General features: G+C 45.1%; 1 protein-coding gene across 4 annotated transcripts in view; it reads right to left on the reverse strand.

Moving 5' to 3' along the window:
- FERMT2 (FERM domain containing kindlin 2) overlaps positions 1-14,014 on the reverse strand; it is a 168,126-nt gene extending 154,112 nt beyond the window's left edge. For all 4 annotated transcript variants that reach the window (XM_068254663.1, XM_068254662.1, XM_068254661.1 and 1 more), the window contains exons 1-2: positions 13,849-14,014; positions 4,508-4,674 (exon numbers count right to left, since the gene is read on the reverse strand). In XM_068254663.1, the coding sequence (XP_068110764.1) occupies positions 4,508-4,664 (157 nt within the window). In that variant the 5' untranslated portion in view covers positions 4,665-4,674; positions 13,849-14,014. The remainder of the gene's footprint in view (positions 1-4,507; positions 4,675-13,848) is intronic.
- Positions 14,015-14,842: the final 828 nt, after the last annotated feature.

Consider the following 14,842-nt stretch of genomic DNA (forward strand, 5'->3'; position numbering starts at 1 on the left):
CAAACATCAACCATCCCCATCACAACAATACTAACCGCAGCAGCCAGTCAGACGCACTATAGAGACACCAAAAGATAACCCTCCCCAGCACTGATAAATCATTAACCAGTTTATTTGGAAATAAAAGACCAGGAGCCAGATGAAGCAGACAGCAGCAGATCTACAGTAGATACAGACAAATCCATCACCTATTAAAGTGGACCTGAACTCATGCAAAAGACAGAAGGAAAACAGAGAAATGTACCCTGTGTGTCTTTAGAGAGAGTTCAGCCTGTCTAATGCTGCATACACACTTGAGATAAAAGTCCTTGGAAAATGAAAGATCTCAGACCAATGTTACCCCCTTCCATGTAGTATGAGAGCCACACCTACACAGTCTATTCTATGGAGCTGATCTCCCCATCAGATAGAAATCTTTGCAAGATGCTGCACACACAGATGCTGTACACATGCAACAGATCAGTATCTGCAAAAAATCTGTTCCTGCAAAAGATCCGTTCCTGCAAAATGCATTCATAGTCTATGAGATCTGCAGATCCTCATACACACCTTGTTTAACTGACATTCATCTGCAGATTTGAAGATCCATCCTGGTGGATCTGATCTGTAGATTATCTGCAGATGAATGTCTGTTAAACCAAGTGTGTATGAGGATCTGCAGATATCAGACTTTGGGCTGGTGCACACAGAGCGGCTTTTTGGGCGTTTTCAGATCCGCTTGCGGCTGCGGATCTGCTTGGTCAATGTATCTCAATGGGGTGGTGCACACCAGAGCGGGAGGCGTTTTGCAGAAACGAAAAATGCCTGGGTGAGGCATTTTTTGGATTGCGGATGCGTTTCTGCCTCAATGTTAAGTATAGGAAAAACGCAAACCGCTCTGAAAAACGGCACTTCAGAGCGGTTTTGCAGGCGTTTTTGTTACAGAAGCTGTTCAGTAACAGCTTTACTGTAACAATATATGAAATCTACTATACTGAAAACCGCAGCAGCAATCCGCAAAACGCTAGCAAAACGCCTCATAAAAATAAAAAAAAGCGTTTAAAAATCTGCTAGCGTTTTGCGGATCTGCTAGCGGGTTTTGGTGTGCACCAGCCCTATGAATGCATTTTGCAGGAACTGATCTTTTGTGTCTGTACAGCATCTTTGTGTGCAGCATCTTGCAAAGATGTTTATCTGATGGAGTTCAGCTCAATAGAATAGACTGTGTAGAGCAGGTGTCAAGAACCTTTTTGGCTAAAAGAGCCATAAACACCACATATTTTAAAATGTAATTCTGCGAGAGCCATACAATATGTTTCAAACTGGGACAGTAGGGCTCACGTCCCTGTTGCCATGGTGATGTGTATATAGTTGATCTGCTGGGAAGCGGAAGTGTCAGATACGTCTTCAGCTTCTCTTGGGTTTCAGCAACATCAGCAATTTCCCTGATAGCAAGGCAGGAGAAATACCGACTAACTGCTTGTATAATTATCTAGCTGACTTGGGGGTTAAGTCATTTTGTAGGACGAAATCCCCACACTTTCGCCCAGTAGGCTGCCTCTCAAGTGACAGGCGGCCTATTGGGCCAATCAAAGTGCGGGGATCTCATTCTACAAAGTCACTGGACCTGACAGGGTCCAGAATGGGACAATTGAAGCAGCTGTTCGAATAAGTTAGTAGTGCATGCTACAGCAGTAGTGTGCCTACTTTGAAAATGTTACTTGTGCTGCCACACTAAGCTGTGCTGCTTGAGCAGTGTAGCTTAGGGAATCAACCCCTAATGATTTGTCTGCGAGCCAGATGTAGCCATCAAAAGAGCCACATCTGTCTCCCGAGCCATACGTTCCCTACCCCTGGTGTAGAGTATGGCTCTCATACTACATGGAAGGGGGTAAAATTGGTCTGAGATCTTTCATTAATCTTTCAAGTGTGTATGTAGCATAATTCCCCCTCATCTGTGTCTAATCACGACTTGTAATTTCATCTCTCAGCTGTGTCAAGTGGCTGCCTCAGCAGACCAGCTCATTTGTAAACACAGGATGTTAACCCTATGTCTGCTTCAGTGAAAGCAGTAAGTAGACACTGCATATTTATTGAAGGATTTCTATAAGGTGTAACAAATATTTTTTTCTTAAAAGTTATTATGCTATTGCTTATCTTTCCGAGTTTGGGTCCAATTTAAACCACCACCAGGAGCTGTCTGCTCTCAAAACCTCAGATCCCCCTTCACCCCAATCCAGCAGCAGAGACAGACAAAAACGTAAATAGCAAATCGAAGAACTTTTCCAAAAACACCATTTCTCCACAGTGGTCTCCTCACAGACTAGTAGCCAGTACACACGGCCAGATCTCGGGTTATCGGTAGGGACCGATGAGCACGTATGCAATGCTTTGCTGCTATTACTCAGTATTTTTGTGACATATAGCCTTCCTTTACATTGCAAATTGCAATTCTGAATACCCTGGAAATAGATATTTTCATAGGAATCACATGTTAAAATCAAAATCAGAATTGCATGTCGTGTAAATAAGCCTTTGTATCAAATCGTTTGCACATCTGCACAGCCAAACGTGCACAACACATCTGCATTTACCGACACATCCAATAACTTCACGATCAGCAATCATTTGTTGTTTCTGGTCAGTGGGTTGAAGGTTTCATCTCCTACCAACTGACAATCCAATTATTTTGACCTACTGTTTTCTCGACTGGAAGCAAATATCTAATGGGGATATTCAAGGCGGAAAACCAAACCCAGCAAACCAGACCGGAGTTCAAATCTGCTGTTTAGGCGGTAAGAGCTTTCAGCCCTTGCCTGGGTTATATCAGACCATTATGCGGGTTGCTGATACGTAAATACGTGGTTTAGGATTTCAATTCCAACCGTGCATCTGTAATGAAGGACATGCACAGGTTGTTTTTCTGCCCGTTCCCGTAAAAGGAACCTGAAATGAGAAGTATATGCGGGCTACCATTTTTATTTCCTTTTGCACAATGCACACTGGCTGGCTGTCTTGCTGACGCTCTGCCTCAAATACTTTCAGCCACAGACCCTGAACAAGCATGCAGATCAGATGTTTCTGAATGAAGTCTGACTCAATTAAGGGTCTGTTTCCACTACACGCTAGAGATGGGAAGTTCGGATCTTTTCAATGATTCAGATGATTCGAATCGGATCATTGAAAAGATCCGGATCTTTAAGCCAAATCTCGGATCATTTTACTAGGGAAGCATTCGGGGGTGAAATGACTAGCAGGACAGGACTTTCCCTGCAGTGGACAGAGAAGGGGAGGGCGGTGGACACAGAGAAATGGGAGATGGTGGACAGAGACAGGCAGGGAGTGGACAGAGAAGGGAGGAGGGACGAGCAGAGAGCAGAATTTTTTTTGCACACAATACCCACGTTGCACTCATATTATTTACATATAATTTTACCTATATGTTCATCTGTATACTTTGAATGCAAACGTCTCACAGTGAAAGAAAGCATTCCCCAAAGCATTCCCAGAAGTGAAGTGCAGCTGTTTAGAGCAGTGCAGGAGGATCATATTGCCGCTCCTGGCCCCGCCCCCTTTGTGATCCGAATCACTCATTTTGATGATTCGACTCACAAAAGAGATTCGGATCAAACATCCGAATCGTTCATGATCCGGACAACACCACTACACGCAGATTGGATGCAGAAAAACTGACTCCAATAAAAGCCTATGGGACTGTTTCCACTAAACGCAATTTTTCTGATGCAGATTTTCCCATATGCATTCATTGGAGTCTTTTTTTTCCTGCATCCAATCTGCATGTAGTGGAAATAGGCCCTTATGCTTGTTTCAGGTTTGGGATTTAGACACTACTGCAGCCAAAGAGATCAGCAGGGCTGCCAGGCAACTGGTATGGTTAAAAAGGGAATAAATATGGCAGCCACCATATCCCTCTCACTTCAAGTATCCTCTAACACTCACAGGCAAGTTCACAGTTGAATTCCTGTCACTGTGCCCCAGAAAGTGGATTTGGGGTCAGGCAGGGTGAAAGAAAACTCATACAGCAGTTCCTGCATCAAATGATCAGGATACAATGCAAACTTTACAACAATAACTTCACATAGCGAGCCATACCATCCTATTCCTGTGGTCGGAAGCACACTTTAAATAAAGCTACACCAAATTGGCAGATCACCTACATTCTCTAATAACCCCCCACCCCGGGAGACCACCTCAGCGAATCCCACCCTGAGTGTCTGCAGAGCAAGGTGGGCAGCTTTCCGAGCCAACAAGAACCGACCGAGGATGGCTGCGGGGCAGAAGACGTCCCAGGAGGCCACAAGGCGAAGTGCGGAACAAAGGATTAGGTGTTAGGTGAACACAGAACAAAAACTCATTCACTGCGAACAAAACTTTTTTTTATCCCAAACAAGGATGAAGGAGCAGAAAAATGAGCCCATTCTTCTGTACTGTGGCTGGAAGAGGGGGGAGGGAAGGTAGGCGGGCCACTCCTGTCTCCAGGCAACACGCCCACCGCCTGAAAACTTACCCAGTTTTTCCACCAACTTCAGCATCACCCCTCCGATGTGGACCTCGCCAGTCACTCTCAGCGTCACGTCCCGGCTCATATCCGTCACATGGATGTTTAATTCCCAGGTGCCGTCGGCGTAGCAGCCGTCCGGCATCCGAATACCGTCCAACGCCATCGTCACCTTCCTGCGGAGAGAGGGAAAGACAAGGGTATTAGCCACGGGCCCTAGATGGTTATACCTCTGCAAATTGGACCTGAACTCTTGCACAGGACAGAAGGAAAACAGAGAAATCCACCTTGCATGTATTTAGAGAGAGTTTAGCCAGTCTAAATTCCCCCTCATATGTGACTAACCCCAAGTGCAAATTAATCTCTCAGCTGTGTCAGCTGGCTGCCTCGGCAGAACAGCTAATTTGTAAACGCATGATGCTAACCCTATGTCTGCTTCCATGAAAGCAGGAAGTAGACACTGCAGATTTAATGCAGGATTCGTATCAGCTGTAACAAAGAAATGGGTTTTTCTTTAAAGCAGAGAACAATTTCTGAGTTCATGTCCGCTTTAAAGAGGCCCTGTAGTGACATATAGTAGAATGCAGTAAATTATTTAGGATACCCACTTTTATAGTAAAAGTGGGTATCCTACTGGATTAGCATATGGCGTAATTTTCAGAATCAGAAACACTTCCTATAGCTATATACTGCTGTATATTGGCGTGTTGCCCAGCCCTCACAGCGAGGTTTAGCCTAGGCTGTTTAGTTATATGGAATTCTCGTCCCAGCGCATTTTGAAATATATTTTCTACTCTATTCTCAGAAACAAACATTCCGCAGAGCTGACCTGACGGGACTGAAAGGTGTTGCGACCAGTGATATATTTCAGAATGTAAATCGGGGTAAATAAAAAACATTTACAATGGGCAAACACTGATTAATTAATTAATATTGTAAAAATATAAGCAACTTAATTACATCATATTTCCTACAGTTCCTCTTTACTGTGACCACACAATAGGATACAGTTAACAGATTTGATTTCGATAAACTATAGATGGACATACAACAGGCGACTTGGTGTTGATTGACCATTCGATTTGATCATTATAAAATTGGAGGAAATCCGTGCTGCCAAAAGCATGCCCAATCAAGGATGCAACCAATTCTGGGCCAAAGTTGGTTGTGTGTAATAAAAGGGGACTCATTTAGTCCCCTGTACCTGAGCTGCTTGGGTATTGTGTTCTTGTCCAAGCCCCTATTCCATAGAGCCCTATCAATCCGTGTCATGCACTGAGGAGGACCAACAGCCCGAAACAGGCTGTCTACATGTGGGGTTGATGTGGCTGTGTAGAATGTAAAGCTATAGGCTTGCTATACACCAGCGGTTCTGGATGCAAGCCTGGCTGCAGGGGCGTAAAGAGATCATCTGCATATTCAGTAGCGGTGCATTGTGGGTAACCACTGTTACACACATATCTGAAATATCACAAATACCTTCTGTTTTAAAAAGACAAACCACACTAAGCATTGCTTTTTCAGTAGGGGGGACTTTTTGGTCTCTTTTAGTCCCCTATACTTTCCTAGTGGTTTTAGGTCACTCCGAGCTGCTTGGGTACTCAGTGATGCTTTGCCTAAGCCAGTGATGGCTAACCTTGGGACTCCAGCTGTGGTGGAACTACAAGTCCCATGAGGCATTGCAATACTCTGACAGCTGTAAGCATAACTTGGGGAGGCAGAGGCATGATGGGATTTGTAGTTTTCTCACAGCTGGAGTTCCAAGGTTACTGGCCTAGGCTGATACAACAGAATGTTTTTGTTTTTTATTCCAGTGAGAAATCCGATCAAATAGCCCATTTTTATCTATACAAGTTGATCGGGAGTGGCTGATTTTTCTGATCAATTTTTGTGTAAAGGGTAAACAGTGTACGGTAGATTTTCGATTTCTTGATTTATAGACCCAAGCTATTTTTTTAACAGAATTTTCAATTTTTTTCTTTTCATAATTGGGGTAAAATTGTGATACATTGGTCAGATTTTTTTTTAAATGTTACAATCATTCTTAAATTGGTTGTAATTCTTACAATTAAAATGCATATAACAAATTATATCGTGCGTAGCCACCTGTAACGTTTAGCCAATGTTACACTGATTTTTCATAAAAAGCTAAGCGAGGCAGGTTTTTGAAAACAAAAATTTCTACATCGCCATGACAATGAAAAGCTCCTTTACCCCTATGCCAAGTGTGACTGGCAAATGCGGGGTTAAAACGAGTTTTAAAGGGACAGAGAAGACCCAGAGGGAATCCCAGCGGGACTCCCCCACCCATGGCTCCTGCACACCCAGCGCTGCAGAAGACAGGCAGGGCACACGGCAGCATCATCGCAGGACGCTCACAGACTCCGTGTCACGGAAAATACAAAAAAAGGGAAATTTAAAAATAACACGAAAAACCGCAAAATCAGAAATTCTTTCCTTCACAAAAAAAAAGGGGAAGGAGGCGTCAGCAGTGAGTGACTTACGATGACGTTTTAAGCCATCTCTATAAACATTTCTCAGAAAGACACATGGATTTTATTGGACAGGAACGAGAGGTTCTCCAATCTAATCAGGATTACGTGCGCTGAATGGGGAGCAGCCAATCACACCCTTCCATTTATCAAGCGAGAAACAGAACTCAGAGAGGCGATTGCTGATTGGTTACTGGGTCGTTGTGTTTGTAACAGGCCTTTCGCTGGCGAACATGTAAAAAAAAAAGGCGCTTGACATAGCCGCTAGTAGAGTGCTGGTAAAAATCACCAATACTCCATTACTTAATTCCGATAGTAAAATATCAGTTATCTTTATAATGACCCAAACCTCTACCAATGCTTAACCATAAAGCACCTCTATCGTGAAGAAAATAGGCAGTTAAAATCTGACAGAACCAGACAGGTTTTGGGCCAGTCCATCTCCTCATGAGGGATTCTCAGGTGTTTTTTTTTTTTTTTAATTAAACAGCATTTCCTGAACAGCAGTTTAACTGCCAAAATAGTAAGAGACCAGCCAGCCTCCCTATTCACTCGCACACTATTCAGTCAGTTAGACTTTGCAACTGATGTTCAGGAAATGCTGTTCAAAACAAAGAAAGCCCTGAGAATCCCCCATGAGGAGATGGACTGGCCCAAAACCTGTCGGTTCTGTCAGATTTTAACTGCCTACATTTTTCGCCATAGTGGTCCTTAAACCCCTCCCCCCATCCTTTCATAGGTGCCCAACCTTAACCCCAGAGCCTCCCAATCCTAACGCTAATTTTTTAAAGAACACTCCGTGTTGATGCTTATTGTATGGTAAAGGGAAAAAAAAAAAAAAAATTGGTAAGAACTGCATCCCCCCCCCCCCCCCCACCCGGGATACTTACACCCGGAGAGGAAAGTCTCTGGACTCTAATGAGGTAAGGAGGAGGGCGGGGCTCACTACACTGGCTACCCATAAAATAAGGAATCTTTTTCAAAACTGACATGCTAACATTCCAATCCCTACACAACCTGGGCCCCGGATACCTGAAGGATTTGTTGCCACGGCGTCACACCAACCACAACCTCAGATCAACAGGACCGAATAACTTGACCAACCCCAGAGTTCAACTAAAAACCTTTGGAGCCAGAGATTTCTGTCATGCTGCCCCTACCTTATGGAATGCCTTACCAAAGTTTATCAAGACAGCTCCAACCCTGGACACGTTTAAATCAAAAAACTGAAAAGCCACCTGTTTAGTCTGGCATTTATGATCACATAACCTTTCCCCTGTACACATCACTATGTACCGATTTGAGATAAGCTTATGCGCTTTGAGTCCTATGGGAGAAAATGCGCTTTACAAATGTTTCGTTGTTGTGCTTATGAAACTTACAGATCTGTTCATACTCCCAGGAGAAGTACGGACACCTCCCATGCTTGAAAAGAAATGCATTTGGAAATTCGATTCTAGCTAGCCGTCCCATAAAAATGGGGAAAAAGTTAATTTGTTTCAAAGTGATCAAAATGGAGTCCCACTTTAAAACTGAAGGTGCAAACATTTGACCAATGCAGCCAGCTTCATCCGCTGTGGAAATGACTCCATGCTGATCCTAAGCTCCCAGAAACCCCTGCTGATCATGGAAGGGGTGTGGCCATGGCCTTCGAAGATAGTTTTAGGCTAATTTCACACCAGGACGTTGCGTTAGAGGGGGCGTTAAGGTCGCATAACGTCCCCCTAACTCAACGCCTGGTGGTGCTGGATCTGGACGTCAGAGTGAGCCGCGTTGTGCAGCTCACTCTGGCGTCAGTGATGCCGTGATGCGCACTCTTGTGCGCATGCAGCATCACGTGGTCCCGCCGGCCAATCGCCGCACAGAGCGGCTGCTCCAGGAAGTAAACACTGCACGTCATAACGTGCAGTGCATATTAATTAGCCATGTGCCTGGCCGCTCTCCGCTCCTCCCCAACATTACTGAGCATGTGCAAGCAGTCTAACGCGGCTCAGCCGCGTCCAAAGTACTGCATGCAGTACGTTGTCTTGTGACGCAGCGTTACAATGTAACGCAACGTGGGCACTGTGAACAGCCCCATTGATTTTTCATTACTGTGCGGTGGGCTGCGTTACAGGCTGCTCTAACGTGCGCCTGTAACGTCCCACTGTGAAAGCAGCCTTAGAGCAGGGTTGGTCCCACACTCATAAGGAAGTTTTTTTGTTGTTTTATTAATATTACTCCCCTAGTGTAGAGATCATCAGGTGATGAGTGAGTGGAAGGCTATCCAGAATAGTTTTATCTAAACCTAAAATTCTAACAGTTTTAAGGGAACCTAAACTGAAAAGGAGATGGATTTTTTTCCTTTTAAAATAATACCAGTTGCCTGACTCTCCTGCTGATCCTGTGTCTCTAATAGTTTTAGCCACAGCCCCTGAACAAGCATGCAGATCAGGTGCTCTGACTGAAGTCAGACTGGATTAGCTGCATGCTTGTTTCAGGTGCATGATTCAGCCGCTACTGCAGCCAAAGAGATCAGCAGGAGTGCCAAGCAACTGGTATTGTTTAAAAAGGAAACATCCATCTCTCTCTCAGTTGAAGTGGATCCGAGATGAACTTTTACTCATTGCATAATTGTGGTCCTTTCCTATAGTTTATAGGACATTCCTCAAGCCAAATACTTTTGTTTTAATACTCTAATTCCCTATAAACTAAACAAGCCACGCCCACAGGTTTTCAGAGAGCCAAGGCACTTTCAGACAGTAGCAAGGGCTCATGGGAGCTCAGTCTGGGCAGGAGGAGGGGGAGGTATTACTAGCCAGAGATTTCAGAGGCAGGGAGGAGGAGGAGGAGGAGGAGGAGGGGGGGGATTAGGCTGATGGCTCAAGATACAGATAAGCCTGCCTCTGTGTAATGTTTACAAACAACATGGCTGCTGTCATTGTAACACAGGAAGAAATAATCATATTCTATTAAAGCTGTTTGCAGCTAGATTTCCTGTGTAAACTATCTAAGCCTTAGATAAAATATATAGACAAGTTACTTGTTATTGTTTTTCATCTTGGATCCACTTTAAGGTTCCCTTTAAATCCACTCAAACTTAAAAAAAGGGGGGGATTACAAAATACTGCAAGGTTTTTACTGCTGTAGGAACCAGGGTACAATAAAAAAAAAAAAAAAAAAAAAAACATTGGGTCTCTCTTTTCCTGACTGTCTAAAGTTAAAAATAAATAAAAATAAAGTATTGGGTACATTAAAGGGAATCTGACGCGTGAGGGCTATGGAGGCTGCCATATTTATTTCCTGTTAAACAATACCAGTTGCCTGGCAGTCCTGCTGATCTATTTGGCTGCAGTAGTGTCTGAACCACGCCAGAAACAAGCATGCAGCTAATCTTGTCAGACAGTGGCCTCAATTCACTAAGCTTATCTCCTGTCTTTATTAACTCTTCTAGAGTTGTTACCATGGTGATAAGGCATGTAGTATTCAGGAAACATTTTACCTCAGGCAAACCTAAAGTTAACTCTTCTGTCTTTAAGTTAACTCTTTAATCGTTAAAATAACTCCAGAGTTAAAGACAGGCTGTTCATTAACTGCATGTGAAAATAACTACAGAGGAGGTAAGTTATCTACAGAGGAGGTAACATAAGGAATGAAGAGATAAGATAACTCTCGTGCTGTGTGGAGGTAAGTTTTCTCTTGCCTTATTATCTCCAGCATGATCTTAGTGAATTGAGGCCAATGTCAGAAACGCCTGATCTGCTGCATGCTTGTTCGGGGTCCCTGCTTGTAATACTTTTACAAAGATGCAGATCAGAGGTTTCTGACTGAAGTCTGACTGGATTAGCTGCATGCTTGTTTCAGGTGTGTGACTCTACTAATGCTAAAGTGATCATCAGGTATGGTTTAAAAAATTATGGCAGCCTCCATAGGGAAATTTGGTTAGGATTAGGTTTCAGATAGCTTGTTGTAAATTACAACCATAATATTCGGCCAATCACAACACTTTGCTGTAAAAGGTCCTCTTATTGGAGAACTGTTCCCTATGAGATTTCCTGCTGGGTCTAAGTCCTCATCCCCCCCCCCACCCCCAAAAGTAGACCAGTGCCGCCATCTATATTTGCAGTGTCTGTTTTGCACACCTGGAACAAGCATGCGGCCAACAGTCAAACCACCTATTAAGCATACATGTTCCAGGCCAGGGACTCAGAGGGCATTATAGCCACAGATTCAGCACAACCTATTATTATTAAACCATATTACTCTCTCTGCAACATGAGCTAAACACAACTCATCAGTGTATATTCGCTTGTAATACATTTAGCACATGACAAATACATTTTTGCAAGTCCTGCCCCGATGAAGACATAATAAGCCCCTCAATTTCAGGCGTTGCTAGGAGAATACTTGCGCTCTGACAAAAGCAAGGCTGTCCATATCAATAAATCACTGTGGCTCAGTGGTCTGCAGTGCTGCCTATTTGCTGCCCCCCTGTGCTACCATCTCGGCTGCTATTCTAGCTTAGGGGACTCAGCAGGAAACCCTATAGGGAACAGTTCTCCAATCACTGTATCCTCTACAGCACAGAGCGTTGCGATTGGCCGGATAGTGTGGGTGTAATTTACTACAACCTATCTGAAACCCAGCAGGTCAAGAGGGTGACGCCCACCCAATCAGGTTAGCGGAATTTCTCTATGAGGCGTCATGCTGAGTTACCTCGACTAGACTAGCGCCCCATCTCACGATGATATTGGTATGCTCCTAATCAGGACTGCCAGGGAAGCGGTATTGTTTAAAAAGGAAATAAATATGTCAGCCTCAATTTCCCTCTCACTTCAAGTGTCCTTTAAGAGACGTAGAAGATAGTCAGACATACTTATAAGGGCCCTGTCTCCTACAGTACCTTGGTATTACTAAATGTATACATAGAAACATACACACAGCACTAGGTGTACTACAGCTACATATTGCCCAAATAACCATTATTTGTTTATATAACTTTTGTAAAATATTGACTTGAACAGCTATTAAAGATTTGCACTGCATAAGTCAGAGGTGCCGATTTGCCCGTGTTTGTCCAGGTAACTGCTTTGCAAAAATAATTATTTGTACAGCACCACAGAAGATGTTAGTGCTTTATAAAATCGGTTATAACAATTAGAATGTGTCAGCTTCAGGGCACAACTAGAAATCATGGAGGCCTATAGCAAAATTATAATTGGACCACTCCAAACCTTTGTGCATCAGGTAGCCCCCCAGTATAAGGAGGTGAGCTACCCCCAAGTATTATGTTGCCCCCAGTATGGGGAGGTGGAGCTATACCCAGTATTATGTTGCCCCCAGTATGGGGAGGTGGAGCTATACCCAGTATTATGTTGCCCCCAGTATGGGGAGGTGGAGCTATACCCAGTATTATGTTGCCCCTGGTAGAGGTAGATACAGTAGAAGTAACTAGAGTAGCAATACTGAAACTTTCAGAGATAGAGCGCCCAAACTGCAACCCAAAACACTTATCACAAAGTGCCATAGGTACCCTCAGATATAAGGCAGCCCCCCAGTATACATAACCAGAGGAACTGCCAGTATGTATAGCCAGAGGGGCCCCAGTATAGGTAGCCTACCCAGTACAAGGTAGAAGGAGGGGCCCCAAGCATAGGTCGCTGTACAGTACATGTAGCACCCAGTATAAGGAGCCGGATGTGGCCCCCCCAGTATAGGTAGCAAGAGGGGTGTGCTGCGGACCCCCTTATCATCTGATCTCTACACCACTAGCTGGGGGAGACAGCATGTGTGCCCACAGAGAGGCCTCTGAGTTCCCCCTCTGATAGGTTCACCAACCCTGAGCTAGGGGTACCCCCACAGGTCTCTCTGAGGCCCGCACTGGACCCCCTTAAAGGCAGCCGAGACCACCTTGGCTACAGGCCCCATAGCAGCTGCTATGGTGATCCCTACACGACTGGTCCTCTTCCCTTCCATCGGTGCCTTCCTGCAATCTCATGCCTGCTGTTTGTGCTGCAACAGAAAACCTATTTTTATCTGTAGATACTCAGCCCTACAGAAGCATGGCTGTCACAGGGGGGGGGGGGGGGGGTGTATGTACTACAACTCCCAGCACCCCGCCCCCTCCGCTCCCAGCAGTTTAGCGGTTGGGATAGTTGGAGTCCTGGAATTAAAACACACTGCTGACAAATCTCAACACAGAAAAAAAATAGCTCAGGCAGCCTCCAGAGGGACTACAACTCCCAGCAGCCATGCTGATCTATGCAGTCCACCCTGTTGCTTTCAGCTGTCAGAATCCTTATTGGATATTTTTCAGCAGACTCCATGTAAATCCTAAATATTTAGAGCAGCCCAGGGGTGGGACTACAACTCCCAGCAGCCAAGCTTGTCTATGCAGTCCGTCCCTTCACTTTCAGCTGTCAGGATCCTTATGGAACAAACACTGAGCAGACTCCATGCAAATCCTAAAGCACAGCCCATCCTGGGGTGGTACTACAACTCCCATTCCTCAGAGCCATGCTGGGATATGTAGTCCCCCTTTCCCACCCTAGCAGTGGAGCTGGCTGGAGTCAGAGGTGTTTCCTGCTCCTCCTAGCCCCGGGCTTCCTCCCACTCCGGCCCCAGCAAGAGGACCTGTGCTTCTATCCCTGCAGCCAGCCAGGCAGATCATCCATTGTGCTGATCAAACATCCTCCTGTGTGCAACAAAATAACAGAAAGGATCCGCTGTTCACCTGTTTCCTCCAAACTCAACAAACCGGTCTGTCCAGGTGCTGCAGCAACTTTTCATAGAGAGGGTGGATGGAGAACAAGGGAAGGGGGACATGAGGCTGGGGGGAGGTAGGTGCTCCATGCAGGGGGGGGGGGGGGGGGCACTTACCTCTGCAGGGATAGTCCTCACCCAGGACAGAAGCTCTGCTTTGCTGTCTGCAGGGCAGGCTGGGCTAATAGAGTCCCCCCCAGGCAAATCCTCTCCAAGGCTGAGGACGTCACTCAATCTGCAGCAGTCACTCCCCTCTCTCTCCCTTTTCCCTTTATCACAGCTCAGACTCCAAACTGGTAACTGAGCAGCAACAGCAGCAGCAGCCCGGGGAGGAGGGGGAGGGGCGGAGTCAGCAGCCAGACTCACACAGGAGGAGTCAGCAGCAGCCAGACTCACGCAGGAGGAGGGAGATCGCACAGGAGGAGGAGGAGGAAAAAGTTTTCAGGGTCCAGCAAAAGTGAGGGAAAAACTTTGGAGGAGTCTTAACAGGCGCTGCCCTTTTATGGAAATGAATAAAAAGCTAGGATTGGATCCAACATCCGGGCCTCTCTCTCTGGGCTGGAAGAGAAGGAGGAGGGGGGATGGGACTGGAGGACCCGATCTGTGTCCTGCCTGGGAGTTTTGCAGATCGAAAGCCCCCGATAGGAGTCGGAGGAATACCCACTTCCCGGGGCAATCACAGCGCCCGCTGCAGGGTAGTCGCCGACTAGAGCAGCGCAGCTCGCGCTGTCAGTGAGTGGCGGTGACGTCATCGCCCCGAGTTCCGTTATGTTGGAAGAATGCAGCGTTCTCTAGCAGATGCGCTATGTCTCTATATTCTCTACTGATTCATCAGCCTGTATCTGTTCATGGTTGCTGTATACTTCTCGGCTGCTTTACTTATACACGGCTTGGCACTGATTTATTTTGTCTCTAATTAATAAATCAGTTCACAACAAGTAAAAAAAAAGTACCTAAAAGAAGTGAAAAGTCTATAACTTGTCTTAAAGGACACCCGAAGCGAAAATAAACTAATGAAATAAACGATTGCATCTATTTTCCTTCTCCTAAAAATGACTTTTTAAGATATTCCACAGTTTTATTTTATGTTTAAATCTACTTTTTAAGTTTT

This window comes from Hyperolius riggenbachi, chromosome 9 (genome assembly GCF_040937935.1).
Source record: "Hyperolius riggenbachi isolate aHypRig1 chromosome 9, aHypRig1.pri, whole genome shotgun sequence".
In the NCBI taxonomy this organism is placed as follows: Eukaryota; Metazoa; Chordata; class Amphibia; order Anura; family Hyperoliidae; genus Hyperolius; species Hyperolius riggenbachi.